Genomic DNA, 15,204 nt, shown 5'->3' with positions numbered 1-15,204 from the left:
GTTATCCGTTTGTCAGTAAAGACAGGAGGTCTAACTTTTATAACGAAGTAAGTAGGTTACTAAATTCATGTATTTCGTGTGTGTTGTGAGTGCTATGTAACAATAAACATAATACTGTCTATCATGACCTTGACACCGTTGGGCCTACAATGCGTTTCATGACAAAAACTCAGATTTCCACCGATTGATACGACTTAAGTATCTACTTGCTCTATCTCTGTTATGTGCTCGAAGTGAGCTTTAGGTCAACTAGCGACTGGGGGTATGTCTGTATGTCCAGGCGAATATCTACTTCCTCGCCTGCGCTCCTTCACGAAGGTACTTTTCTCTTTCGCATACTTATTTTGTAATTTCTTGCTATTAGAATTTTCGTTCGATTTCTTTAAGTTGTTAAGTAATGCCTGCTAATTGAAGTTTTGTCTCAAGTTTTTTGGTCGGTACCTATATTTAACTTGCCCGTAAGTTCCACTGAACACTCTTCTTCAGATCTATACATTTGAATGTGTACTTAATTAAATTTAAAAACATTTTTACTTTGCCATCACTTTTATTTTAATTGAAATGTTTTTTGCAATTTCCCTTGCTCTTGAAACACATTTTAGCTTTGTTCCAGCATGTTTGAATCAAATAATGTTTTGTACACATATACAAAACACATTTTAAGATAAGATATAGATAACACGGAAATGTATCCCTCTAGCAGAAATTTTAGTTTTATCAATAATACTTACCTACTAGGCTCACACATTAGTTTGGACTTTCTTGTGATAACATCAGTGTATTATAAATATTCGACTGATTTTTAATAGGTACATTATTGTGTACAAATGTTAAGTCATTATTACATTTAATACATGGCTGGCAATATTTTTATGAGTCTGTTTTGATATGGGATTGACTACCGTCCCTATTACTACATTCTAATATATAAACAATCAATATAGTCATAACAATGAGAAACAGCTAAAGATTGTAGATATGCTTTAAATAAACTATTCGATAAAACCGATATTTCTGATATTCACACATAGCATTGCGAATCAAACGTATTTTTAATGCATAATATGTATTAGGCTATTACTGTAAACTATTAACGGGATTATATTTATTCTGAATAATGACTTAATTCTCAACAGATAATGTACTTAATATTTATTTTAACGACATTATTTTAATAAATGCTCTGAAAACATCAGAAATACAGAAAAATACTCTTAATAAAATGTACAAACTCTAGACTCAAAATTATATCATAATAATATACACCGTGATTTTCTGAAGTACGCTTGTATTACCAAATTTGAAATTACGACAAATAGGGGAAAATGCTCAAGAGTCTTAGGATTCTGAAAAATTGCGATAAAAGTAGAAAATGCTTTGTTATTGTGAAACTTTTAAGATCTCGTGACGGATTTTGAAAAAGCATAAATACATATTTTGCAAAAAAAAAAATACGCTTGCATATTATAATCAGTTGATAATGGCGCGAATAAGAATCACAGTTTGGAAGTAATTTTAATAAAAAACATTGAACAGCGTATCAAAACGAATGCGATCACTGTGATTAAGCATCGGATTTTATTATAATAAAAACAAAATTGTTATTCTCATCAACAAGATTACTATACCGAATTTTCCTTTGTTTTAGTTGAATGTACTCCTATGTTTCCTTACTACTGTATTAATGTGTTGATTTTGTGGGTCTGTATATACCGACCTAGCACACCGACGCGCAATCTGATGCGGTTTGGTAGTTCAAATAATTTTGAAATTCTCTTAAATATAAAAGTTATTTCACGTTTAGTTCTCGGCCGTCCGTTGTATTTCGGCATTGCTGTCGCATACAATGACATGTTATTCCCATATTTTGATTCTTGTTGAGGAACCATCGTCTTCGTTTTGATAAGTGCAATAATATATGTATATAATATATTTTGTAAAATAAAATATTGGGAAAATATATTTTAACCTATTGGTGCCTTTAACCTATTGATTACTTTAATTTTGGACCCTACGACTCAACTTAGCATTTTTCCCTATTCCTACATATATATCACTGTCCAGTAATTGCTTTAATAAAATAAAAGAACCTATCCAGACGGTCTATTTCATACGCGCTGACGACGCACATTTTCGTTACCCGCGCTTCTTGCAATTTTCAGCGCATTAGTATATAAAAGGACACAGTTCTATCTATATCGTGATTACTAATACATTTTGGTTGCGTTAAAAACGTGTCGTCAGCATGTTTAAAAAAATGTCTTACACATATATCTTAAGGAAAAAACACTGCAAATAATTGTTGAATAATTATCAATCTTATCGATACTAATTTATTCAATAAAAATTACAATATAATATGAAGTTATGTCATAGTGTTATGATATAAAAGGATAAATCACTAAGAAGGAATCAGTTAAACCTATAGCTATGGGGCCGTCGTGACGGGCGTCCTCGAGTCGCATGCCGCGGCCGCGCGGTCCGCTTTCACTGTCTGCAAACACATCATATATTTAAACAAGTGATATATTTCACCACCATACGTATTGTAACATTATTCGAAAGTTATATTCTATATACACATTTTTAATTAACATAAAAATTAAACAGCTGTTAATGTAAATAAAATGAATACAAAATACATTTTCTTCGTTTATTACGAACGTCGTATTAATGTTCCAAATGATAATTACAGGTGGTAGAGAATTTTAACGCTGTATTTTAATATGCTGGATGTATTTAATTGCTGCTGTGGTAGGTAAAAATTTAAACGATTAGATAGTACGTATTTGTAACAAGCACATCCGGAGAATTCTTTGCGTTGACGGCATGAATTGGCAAATAAACCATATGAATATTATTTAAACACATGGAACCAGACTATATAGCTTATATTATAGCTTTATATCACAATCTAAGCATAACAATTTATTTCTGTACATAACTACATTAGTACGTTTGGTTACAAATTACTTGTGACTGATATTGTTAACCCAGGGACCAGGAGCGGCGCTAGAGCTGGAATCGACTTCATAGAGGAATAAGTTAGAGTAAAATCGCACTAGTATTACGTTTTAAGGCGACTAGATGAAATGGAAGATTATACTCAAAGTTTTCAAATATTTTTTATAAGTAAACTATAAGATTTCTCCTAGCAACTCAATAACCTTAAAAATATACTTTTTAGTGGCTCAATTATTAAATCTCTTCAAATAAAAAATATTGAATTATCGCAGTGTGACACTATATAAACAAAACATGAAGCGACGTATGTGTTTATTTTTATCCAGTCGGCAGACAAAGATTTTTCATGCGTCCACACTCACAGAATTTTCTACTACTGCAGTTTAGTCTATGCACTATGCTTGTTTCTGAATGTAACTGATCGATATTATAACTCTAATACGCATTAAGTCTTTACAATGACCGCAAACTTTGACATTAACGTTTAGACGCAGTTACGTGCCTAATCTATTTTCATAACATCCAGAGACCTTTTCTATTGAATATTATATCAATTTACAATTGACCATAGCAATATAATATGGATATAAAAATACGTTTTTTATACGTATACTAGTTGACCCGACACACGTTGTCCCGTTTTAACTATGAATTTGCAGCGCGCATTCTGTCAATGGCTGACAGTTACTTCAAATAATTCACAGTTATATAAAATTAATATTTTTGTTAAGTTTTCTTAAATTTTCTAATTTACCGTGCAATTTTTTTTATTTTTTCTTTCATAAGAACCATCTCCTGATAATAACAAACACAACAAAAAAAAAAAGAAATAGTGACTGTTGAATGGATTTGGATGAAATTTGGCACACGAATAGACCATGATGTAGATTAACACATAAGATATTTTTATCCTGGTCATTTTCTCCCGTGGGAAATATATGGGAATTATTAATCTGATTTTAAGTAGATGGCGCTGGCATCGTACCGATGGCGCTTGCTCCAATGATGATGTTCTTCATGGAGGCGAAGTAACACTTATGATGATTTAACTCCTTACAAATAAACGGGATGATGATGTTCTATAATATACAGTAATTTAAATATGAAAGAGATAACGGTAACTCAGTATTTTGCCCGAAAAATTATGTCGATGTCAACCGAATGATGAACGAGTAAGGCGTCTGGTGATAAGCGACAAGATCACCCGTAAATACTAGTAATACCATTTTGAGACTTGAGCTACAAATTATGTTATATTCCACTGCGCTCGTCACACCAAGATGTAAGATCTCATGTCTTGTAATGCCCAATCGTTATGATGACTAATTGGTCATACAAACAAAAAAAAAAACAATAGTGCTAGTACAATGTTGTTTGGCGGCAGAAATACACTGCGGTGGTCCTTAACCCGCCAAACCGTGGTATGTGAGAGGCCTAGTAAATCCGGGAATAGGCTTGTCGTGAAATAAATTTCATACAAATCTACTAGCAGTTTGTGGATTCACTTCTAAAACGTTGAATGTTTCCAAGTTTCCCCGCAAGACAAGAAGATGAAATAGACCGAATGATATACCTGCGGCGCGCATCCAGCGGTGGTTGTGCGGGGCGGCGTGCGCGGCGTGCGCGGCGTGCGCGGCGTGCGCGGCGTGCGCGGCGTGCGCGGCGGGCGCGTGCGGCGCGAGCGGCGAGCGCGGGCGCGCGCGCGCGGGCGCGCTCGCTTCCGCCTCACGACCTTCCTCCGCCATCTATCGGACGTCACGTGCCATTAATTACTAGTTTCCACAACCCCTATTAAAATTCTACATCTCATTAGAAACCCGGTTACGGTATATGATTATTTTAGAATTACTTACAAAATGTCAATATGAAGTTAGTTACGTAGTAAGGAGAGGCGCCTTTGTACAGTTCTGTCTACAATACCATTGGCGCGGTGCCTCTGAAATGGCATTAAAGTAGCCGCGAAGTTCTGCCATTGTTAATGAAACGCGATTCGTAGTTATTGGCTTTGCGTTTGTGATTTGTGCGATCAACGAGATTGCCAAGTTGCAAATTTTCAATCTTCATTTTGTTAACATACAATTTTAGGCAAATCTGTCACGGTGGGTATTCAAGGTGCTGATATTTATTATCAGGTAATCCAGTTGCTTATTAGCCAAGTTATGCAAAAAAGTTAGGATTACTCCCCCATATGATTCTCCACTTACCTATGCACTTGCCTTATCTTTGGCAGAATTCGATAACCCTCAGATACGGACGAAGACGATTTCTAAAACTTTTTTTTTACTCAATTAAACCAATAATTATTTTTTTTGCGAATTTTAAACGAGGTCACTTATACAATAAGCTTATTAAGAAAATTCGTTTAATCGATACATGTTTATATATAACACGTTAGGATCAAATAGTTCATAGAGAAATCTAAAATGGTATGATATGATATAGGCTGGCTGGTAATATTATGTAGGTATATTTATAAGCAGACATGATCTGATCCTCGGCTGATACACATGTCCATTTGCTTCCACTTTTACATACCTATATATATTTTTTATTATTAAAACACAAGCAATGTAATCTTCTTTTCATGTTCATTTTCATCTTCTTCGTGTTTTTATCTTTATATAAACATTATTTTATTTTGTAGTCGGTATCTATTTTAAATATGACATTACTTTGGTGTATTTGTTTGTTACTAACTTAGCTTGCAATTTAAATTAGGTACCAAATCCAAAAATATTTAATGTGCATATAAACAAAATAAATTCGAATTGAAAAGGAGATTACATTGCATGAGATTTAATATTTCTTTATTATTATTATTATTATTATATATTCTTTATTAGTATCTTGAGCTATATTGAATCCAATGCAAAAAGCACCATCGAAATCCTATTCAATTAGGAGTAGTTAGTTCCGTTTTCCATCTTCAAAGTACAAGATCATACCAATTAAATTAAAATGGGACCATTCTGAACCTATATAAAATCCAACGCAAATAATTATTTAAATCGGACCACGGGATACAAAAATTTACGCTAACGAAAGAAAAAAAAAATACGACGAATAATTTGCCTCTAACCTCTCCTCTCCATTCCTTTGGCGTCGGATAATAAACAGGTTAGTAATTTAATAGGTAAAATATCGAATATTATATATATATATATATATATATATATATATATATATATATATATATATATATATATATATATATATATATATATATATATATTTGATTGATTTATGACTAAAACCAATAAACTATCTCAATAGCAATTTTATATACTTTTTCAATAAAACCTCTCAGCCCTCACAGGGCTCATGCAAAATTTTATAAAGTATGTTTAAAGATTCCATAATATACTCTGGAAGTAAAGTTAGTTCTTTAATTTCAATTAGTCTGTAAACCTATCCATTAATTGCTTATAATAAATATGTATCATTTCATAAAAGTCAGAGAAACGCCGACGGTCTTATTTACAAACAGTGGTAGCTTGTGGTGAGCTGGACAATCGCCTTGGGCAGCGCGTTATTTAATGATTTCTCTGAGAACCAGGTTTTTAGGTGTCCACCCTGCTAATTTACAAAGCATGTTACCTAAAATCGGAGTGGTTAAAAGCGGGAACTATTTTTGCAGCCACAGTTTACAACTCAATGAACCGATTTAACCAGGTTGCCATTATCCCATATGAAGCAGCTATAGCAGCAGATATAGCAGTGCAATAATGCTGTTGCGTTTCGTACGGTCCAGTGGTAGAGCCACAGCGTAAACATATGTTTACGCGGTATGAATGGTACAGTATGAATGGTTTAATTGACTGGGATACCACAATTATCTCACTGAAACCAAAGCGACAGATTGCTGTTGCGTGTCATGCATATGGTGAGTGAGTATTCTGATGGCTCAAACATGCCTCCAACCTTCCCTAATTTCAATTCCTTTTTTAAGGGCTGCATAGTATCCATGATTTTCCTAGTAGTTACATCTAGTGATAAGTACATTATATGGTTAGTAGTTGTATTAGATTTGACAGATTCCTATAAACGATCTTATCCGCTCCTGTCGCGTGAGTTCCATAGTGAAAACGGACCAATCAAGGAAGTTTGTTTGATATACTTAAAAATTACACTTTAATTAGTTTGTTTATACTATAAACGCGTAGTCAGCGGTTGAGATAGTTTATTGGAATTGGCCATGAAACAACTATTACATGTTATTTGTATTATATTGGCGTTAGTAAATTGTAGTTATAACGTAATAAATAAATACTATTATAAATTTATTGCAAATATTAATGTACCTTTCTAACCTCAGACATCTACGTAGTGCGTTAGGAAGAAACGGGAATATTGATTTTGACAAAATTTATATTCGCCTTTATTTCAGATTTCTCTTTATTTTTGGGATCAAAGAGCAAATCACTCGACACAGTCATGTTTAACATATTGCTGATTTCAGCCAAAAATTCAAATTCCGTTTGATATAATCTATCATCGCTTATATCGCTTACTGTTATAAACATAATATAAATTGTATCATAGGCGATCGAATCAATTTATGACATCACAAAATATTTTTACGACTGTGTGTTCCTCTTAATATCTTGATCTTGTGTCGCCAGCTTCAATCACCACATTTCGTGTCGAAAGATAAAAAAACAAGTATTGAAATGGCTATACCTGATGAGGTGATGAAGGTTCGCTGCCCTGTGAACTAACAGCTGTTGTTTCTTCTTCTGCTCTTGACTCCTCCCAATCATGATTGTCACCTGCCTCAGGTCCTAAATATGGCATTTAGTTAATAAGATTATGTGATACTCCAGGTCACGGTCACATAACGACCTAAAATTTTCGTTGAAGTAAATACGATACTAATCTAAGAAAGATAGAAGTACACAATATATTAGAAACATTTTATGCAATTCTATTAGTTAATAACACAGCTCCGTTCCGCTTTGGTGAATAGGCACCCAAATCATTGAAACTTAGCCCCGCCAATTTCTATTGATAATAAAATAGTGTCCTTATTTAATTGTGATAGAATTGAAAATATAATGCTAGCGATAAATCAAAGAACGATCACTATTTTATTATTTGTATAATAATGCGCGAGCGTGCTCATACTATTTCTCGTTTTTTTTGCGTTGCTGAATCGATTAATGTATATGTTCGTGGGGATTGATATCAGCACAATTATACTTAAATAAATATAGCACAAAAGTATTGTTTTCATTTCGGAGCCTGTATTTTAGTACAGAGTCCTCCAATCCCAAGCAAGTTGATATTCATCAACAAACGATTAATTATACAGATTACAGAACCAGTCGACCTAATTTACATCCCCCACTGATCGCACGAAATGCAACAGCAAAACACATCCGTTTTTTGGAACTAGGTACAAAGGAACTCCAATTACCACTTAACAGTCCTATTATAGGATATAAACAGGCCAATCTAGACACAATATGCATTGTTCTTAGATTATTGGATTGGATATAATGACTGAAAAACAAGATTGCTGAATGTTATCCATAAGATATTACTGTGACAATAGCGTTAGAACATAATGCTGTTATCTGGAGTCATAAGCTTATTTTATTAGCCTTGATTATTCTCAAGACAGACGTAACAATAAATATATTTAAAAAAACTATAATTCATCGTGAGCCGTCGTTGGTTACTCTTAAACGTTTATTTAAACAGTTGCGGAAACTAAAATTTATTTTAAGATGCATGTCAATACTTAATAAAATATTACCAGCCTTGTATTTTATACAGTCGTCCCACTAGTGCGCACGGGCCATCTCTGCTACTGACAAGATCTATGCCATAATCTACCACCGTGGCCTAGTGCGGACTGGCAAATTTTGCATACCTTATTACTTGTGGCTCGGTAACGTCTACAGAATGCCGTCACTGCATCCCCTGCCTGTCGTAAGAGGCGACTAATTGGGTCTTGTAGGGAATCGCGGGGCGAACAGTAGGGGGGTTGCGCGCTCGAATACAGCGACTCCGAGATGAACGACAATTAGGGTAGTCGATTTCTCGATGTCGTAGACTTCAAAGGCATCCAACGTACGGGGGCGTCTCAGCACCCTCAATTAAAGAGGTGCCACAGTGCGGTATTGCGCTGGGACGGTTCCGAGCAGCAACACGATACAGAGGTTAGGAACTAGGTCCCAAGCTCGCCTGGATAATACTATACTCCCATTAGACCGTATGATCGGTGAAACCGACGTAACCTTTCCACTCACCTAGATGGTTGTAGCTATAACATTCTTTTGGATGCCCAGTATACACTTTGTTTAGGATGTCTAATATGTACCCAATTTTCAAATAAATATGTCTAGTCACTCTAGTGTATGTGGAGTTATTCCGTAAGTTATTACTTAATTCCATGACGAAATTCTGTGATAACAGTAATATTCTAACGCATTTTGATGGGTGCCATGGTTACTTTTTTATAATGAATTCTGGTAGACGATTGGTTCTAAATATCAAGCCAAATTAGTTTTGCAACTTGCTAAAAACGCATATCGCATAACGTATTATAACGCGTAACGTACAACTAAAATCACGAGAGGAATAGGAACGGAAGGATGGTGATACCATTCTTATTGAAATTGCTTAATTAGAAGAGTTCAGAACATATCAATTCGACATACGCAATTATGATACCCAAAAACTTCATTCTATATGCAAATCCAGTAAATTTATTATTATTTTAAAAATATACATGTTATAGCTTACGGTGCTAACACCACAGAAGAGTCACTACTAAATGTAAGGAAAAACAAAAGTAATATATTGTATTGATTAGATACCTATAACTATTACTTTAAAAAAACCGTAATGTAACACACATATCAATCGGATGACGCGCGGAGTCGACAACCTTGCTCAAGCAGAACAAGAGATCAATTATAATTAATTACTAAATTATAACTATTCGATTGCGCCTTTTCAATACCATCGTGTACTAGCATCGTCATTTTATCAATGACTAATACAAAAAGCATAGATATGTCACACCTCGAACTAATCAAACCGAAAAAGTGTCCCGTGTGAAGTTAACACGCACATTATTGATGTAGATGTGACGTGTAGAAGAGATAATAAAATATTAAACCAGTACAAACAAAATAAACATCTAGTTTTTGTAATTTAAGCGTAGTTTCCCATATGGAATAAATTCCGAGACTTCAGATTGCGCGTTCTAAAAGCATATCTACTTTTTTGGTATATTATATCATTGAGTGTTACATGTCACCTGTGTTTGTTTTCGGTAGGAAAGCGTTACCCTAACACCTAGTAGGAAACAGAAGTTGTGACGTTCCCAAATATTGTTACTGGTTTATAGAAAATTATATTAACTGTCATGTAAGTTGTCACACATTTGGAGGCTGCCTCTAAATTCCTACCTAATTAATAATTGTCTATATCTTCTATAAAGAAAGAATTGAACTAAGGGAATGCCTTAATCTGGGACTCTGTTAAGGGCTCTTTTAAAGCCTTAAAAACTATTCATAACTAGCTGACTCGACGAACTTCATACCGCTTGAGAATCATAAATGTTGTGTTGAGTATATGTTGAAAGAAATCCATTTTTATTACCAAATGAGACTAGCAGTAGGATATATTTTGTATCCGCCGAAATAGCGAGCCCCGTACACGACGTGTTAAACCAGCCGTAGTGGTTGACGTCATTGTGTCGACTGGAGGAAGGTAATTATCTCTAGTCAATCGACACTCAATCTGGACCTTACTCCTTTTACTTTCAGGTGCGGAGAGTTCACTCGCCGTGGCTGTATAACAAAATGTAATTTAAAAATGAATAATGCAGCACTGACGCGAGTCTGTGGTGGCGCGGTCGGGCTGCGGCGGCGGCATGGCGGGCGCGAGGTCGGCGTGCGTGTCGTGGTGCGTGCTGTGCTGCGCGGGCGGCTCGTGCGGCTCCTCCGCGAACGTGAAGCGCGCGCCCGCGCCGCTCGCCGCGCCCGCGCCGCCCGCGCCGCCCGCGCCCAGCGGCGACACCACCGCCTCGCCGAACCTGGCGTCACACATGACAAAACAACTAAATCATGACAAATACATTTATATCTACATTTACTTCTATGCATTTATTTCTGGGTTTTCGTTACTCTTGTCTAGGGTCTAGATGAAAATCACCACTAGGCATTTACTGGTTGACATAATACGCTCATCTAGCTACTCTTGGCACTGTTGGGACATATACATCCACTGGGACATATCTGAGTACCTAAAGTTCTAACCTAACTATAAAAATTTTTTTTTTATTCCTAGCCAAGTACTTACATTTATTATAAATTATGTTGTTTACCATCCAACTAGGCAATAATAAATGTTTTCTTTTTTTATTTAATTGTTTACCCTTAGATTTTTTTACATACACCAACAGTTTAAACACTTAAGAATGGAAGTGGGGCCAGTGCCCTTGAGCGTTGACCTTGGGCGCTACACCAAAGCTAACTAGATGGCGGGACGTGTAGCTACACGGTATTGTACAATTACATCCTTGATTGTTAAAATATTAGATATGTCAAAGTTACGTTTGAAAATATTATGTACTAGCTTTTGCCCGCGGCTCCGCCCGCTTTATAAAGTTTTTCGGGCTTAAGTTTTCCGTTATAAAAGTCACGCTGTATATTATCCCGGGAACCTATATTCTTCCCAGGGTCTCACACTGTCTCCATACCGAATTAAAAATCCCATTTGTATAAACTTATAAAAATATTTCCGCTAAGATAAACGTGTCTAAAAGTTCTTGTGCAATATAGTAAGTACTGCGAGAACTTGCTAGTCTAAAATCGGCTGTAGTGTGTACTAGACTCTCGTCTTGTGGTGCAAAACATGTCCAGGTATCGACTTTAAAACGGAGCCCAAAATAATAATATTTAAAATGGTGGCCAGCAATACCAAATCTAGCATATTTTTCTGTCTAGTGACCATTGATCCATAATATCAATATTTGTAATAAAATAATTTAAACATACACCCTCACCCAAAATCCAATTATTGTAATATATCGCAACACCGAAAATTACTCTTAGTAACCGAGTGACAAAATATACATAGTTACCTAAAAATATTGTAGTTTGTCAAAAACCTTTAGTATGGAAGGGTAAGGCATTTAATATAAATTAGACGAAGTTCAAATCACATGTTAATATTTTTTAATTCTTACTTGTGTTTTTTAATTTTACATAGAGTGTATACAGTATTTTAGAATATTTTATGTTACTTCGTACATAATATACACATCCTAGACGAAATGATGTCGACATCAATTTGTGAGAGCGCCTGACTGCGCGTAACTGCAAATATTCCTGTTACTATAAGCTGTTGTTTGAGTAGGTGTTTTAAAAATAATTAAATATTTTGTTATATATAACAATATTAAAAAAATAAGATGAGTGTATTTAAAAATAGAGTATAGTATTATTTCAGAATATAGTTAACTCAAGTAAATAAGAGAGATATCGAAATGTTAACGATGTAAAATTCTTACCGTTGAGCGATGTTTGGCAGATATTAATTATGATTTTATTCACGGTATCGTGTTTAATAATAAAAATACGCCGCTGTGCAAAAGACCATAAGCCAAACTACTTATTTCTTGAAAAATATTTACAAAGAATGCTTACATTATTTTTTGCAGGACGCCCAAAGTGGACATAAAATTGAGTTTTACATATCTTAACCCCTTAAAACGTTTATTTCATTTGTAGTCTTACTAACCCATTAATTATAATAGTTAATATTTACAAAGAAATAGTCAACTATACAACTGTATATAACAATAAAGTTAGAGCATAGTGAACTCACCCGTCATTGCGCCTTGGGACATACAGTGTAGGTGTGGAAGGAACGATACTATCGTCGCCATCGTCGCCTCCACTTCCTCCAAGAGACACAAAGCACCACTCGCTATAGAAAAATAATGTTTTTTTATAAACATGTATTTCTTTGTTAAATATAGAAACTACACATATACAGCTTAAATTAAAATATTATAAAGTAGAAAATAACTGGTTAAAAATATGAATATTTCTTCTTGGTAGTGACGATTTACAATAAAAATATGGCGTAAGACCTTATTTTACAGGTTTGTATAGTTCTAGAAGAAAAATAATATTTTATAAATTGTGTTACAGATTCACATCAATCACATAAGTGTTCTCTCAATGATTACATTGATGTGCAAAATTTTCAGGAAAAATAAAGATGATTATTATAATACACTATTTTTAAATTGGTTATGTATAGTTGTGCATACTGTTATGAAAGTGTAGTTTAGTAGTATTGAAGAATGTTTCTGTGATAAGTCCAGTGCAAGTGAGCATTGCAGTGAGAGTAAGGTAATAGAGTAGTAGTAGTTAGTGTTACTGACGCTCGGTGCCGCTGCTGATGGCCTCTATCTGCTGGTGCTGGTGGTCGTCGCGCGCGGGCAGCGCGGGGCGCTCGTCCGGCTCCTCCTCGCCCGACGCGACCGAGCCGCCCGACGCGGCCGAGCCGCCCGACGCCGCCGAGCCGCCCGAGCCGCCTGCCTCCGGCGACTGAGCTGGCGACTCCTGAAACAGATAACAGTGTCTATTCTTTGTGCTGTAGAACCTATTTGTGTGCGCGTCCGCCTGAGATTGTGTTTGATAAATACATACAATCCTACCTATACATAAAACATCCAATCTCAATTGGTTATCTGTAATCTATATTATCAACACATGCATAATATATTCTCATTGGTCCATTCACTTTATATGACTTTATAATTCAATATTGTAATAAAAAAAAAATATATTATATACTAACTGGGCGCGTTGTATTCTCTCCGTCGTCACCTTCAATTTCTTCTTCCTCCTCTCCTCCTTCAACTTCTTGTTCCTCCTCCATGTCTTCATCTTCTTCATTTTCCTACACAATAAAAATGTTTTGATATACATCAGAACTTGTAAATAAAGTTGAAAATAAGGACAACTTATTAATTTTGAATAAATTTTGTTGATGAAAGAATAAAAGTGTCAAAAAATAAATGACACAAGTATAATATAAGTATAATAAAGCTCACCCTGTACATAGTTCCAGTGCACCGTTCGTCATCTTCCTCGGAATCGACGACTATCACACCCTCATCATCTTGGTCGCAACGGGAAGACGTGGGCACTTGGTACTCTACTTCCACAGACCTTTCAAATCCTAGAAGGAAAAAATACAGCCAAGGAAGAGTTACCAAGAAATTTATTGTTGTTGGATCAATATTGATGGTATTTTATATTAGGTTGTAAATTAGTGTACCTGTACGCGTGCGCTTGAGGCGAGCGGGCGCGGCTGCAGGCGGCGCTTGGCGCGCGCGCGTCCGGCGGCCGCGACGCTCACGCCCGCCGCCGTTCTGCGACGCTCACGCTCGTCGACGCCTGGGACGCCTGCGCGTCGCGACGCCGCACCTGATGTGGGCGTGCTGCCGACCGTCACTGCACCTACATAGTCCAATATAACAGGTAAGTACATTTACATTTATTGCTTAATCATTATACCATATAAAATTTTAAATACAAATGGCCAACTCCAAATAAATGTTAAAAAGAAGAGCGCATTCGGCAATAACTATCTTATACGTTAATTGGGAAATAGAATTTACTTGAACATTGTGAGACAGGCAAATTTCAACTGCTAAGTTTTTAAGTAACCATAAGCTTTTACTATTATCATAAAATGACTGCTGCGAGTGAGTGCATACTTGATAAGGGTGGAGTTGGGATGGAGGGTGCTGATGCTGTTGGCGGCGCGGGGCTAGCCGGCGACACGCCCGCGGTGGCGGAACTGGTTCCAGTAGGTTGTTCAATTCGCGGCATCACCATTGCTACAGCCTGAAGACAATTTCAAGAACAATTTAAAATTTGTTTATTAAGAATCCCGCTTAGGCAGTAAATCGGTTTCGAGGTCCTAATATTGGTCTGAATAAAGAAAAAATATATATAACTGACTAGGGACCCGCCCTGCTTCGTTTGGGTAGAGCACTATGAATATATCTGTAGCAATTACTTCTGATCGTCCAATTGGGGGGTAATGTGACGATTACCTAAATATCATCAAGTCGCTCCAGCCGTTTTGGAATCCACGGAGAACACACAAACATTTGTTATTTTATGTAGAAATTCATCTATATGTATTAAATACTAGCTTCCGCCCCGCAGCTTCGCCCGCGTGATTTCGGGTTTCAAA

The 15,204-nt window shown here is 35.8% G+C and overlaps 1 protein-coding gene across 1 annotated transcript; it reads right to left on the bottom strand.

The window, feature by feature from the left end:
- Positions 1–3,421: 3,421 nt before the first annotated feature.
- Positions 3,422–14,059, bottom strand: LOC119189420 (nucleoprotein TPR-like). Its single transcript, XM_037438969.1, has 7 exons — positions 14,051–14,059; positions 13,791–13,896; positions 13,376–13,556; positions 12,811–12,912; positions 10,815–11,014; positions 7,645–7,745; positions 3,422–4,709 (listed from the first exon to the last, which is right to left on the bottom strand). The coding sequence occupies exons 1-7, from the start codon at positions 14,057–14,059 to the stop codon at positions 4,437–4,439; spliced, it is 972 nt and encodes a 323-aa protein (XP_037294866.1). The 3' UTR covers positions 3,422–4,436.
- Between the last annotated feature and the right edge of the window lie 1,145 nt (positions 14,060–15,204).

Source organism: Manduca sexta, chromosome 15, assembly GCF_014839805.1.
Source record: "Manduca sexta isolate Smith_Timp_Sample1 chromosome 15, JHU_Msex_v1.0, whole genome shotgun sequence".
NCBI classification, from domain to species: domain Eukaryota; kingdom Metazoa; phylum Arthropoda; class Insecta; order Lepidoptera; family Sphingidae; genus Manduca; species Manduca sexta.
This window is presented reverse-complemented; position numbering and strand designations above follow the sequence as displayed.

Bases quoted from the DNA above. Each gene is read 5' to 3' on its own strand.
- LOC119189420 (XM_037438969.1), bottom strand. The intron at 13,557-13,790 runs GTATATAATATA...TATCTGTTTCAG, and splicing joins GAATACAACGCGCCCAGTTA to GAGTCGCCAGCTCAGTCGCC. The intron at 4,710-7,644 runs GTATAGCCATTT...GACGTCCGATAG, and splicing joins AACCTTCATCACCTCATCAG to ATGGCGGAGGAAGGTCGTGA.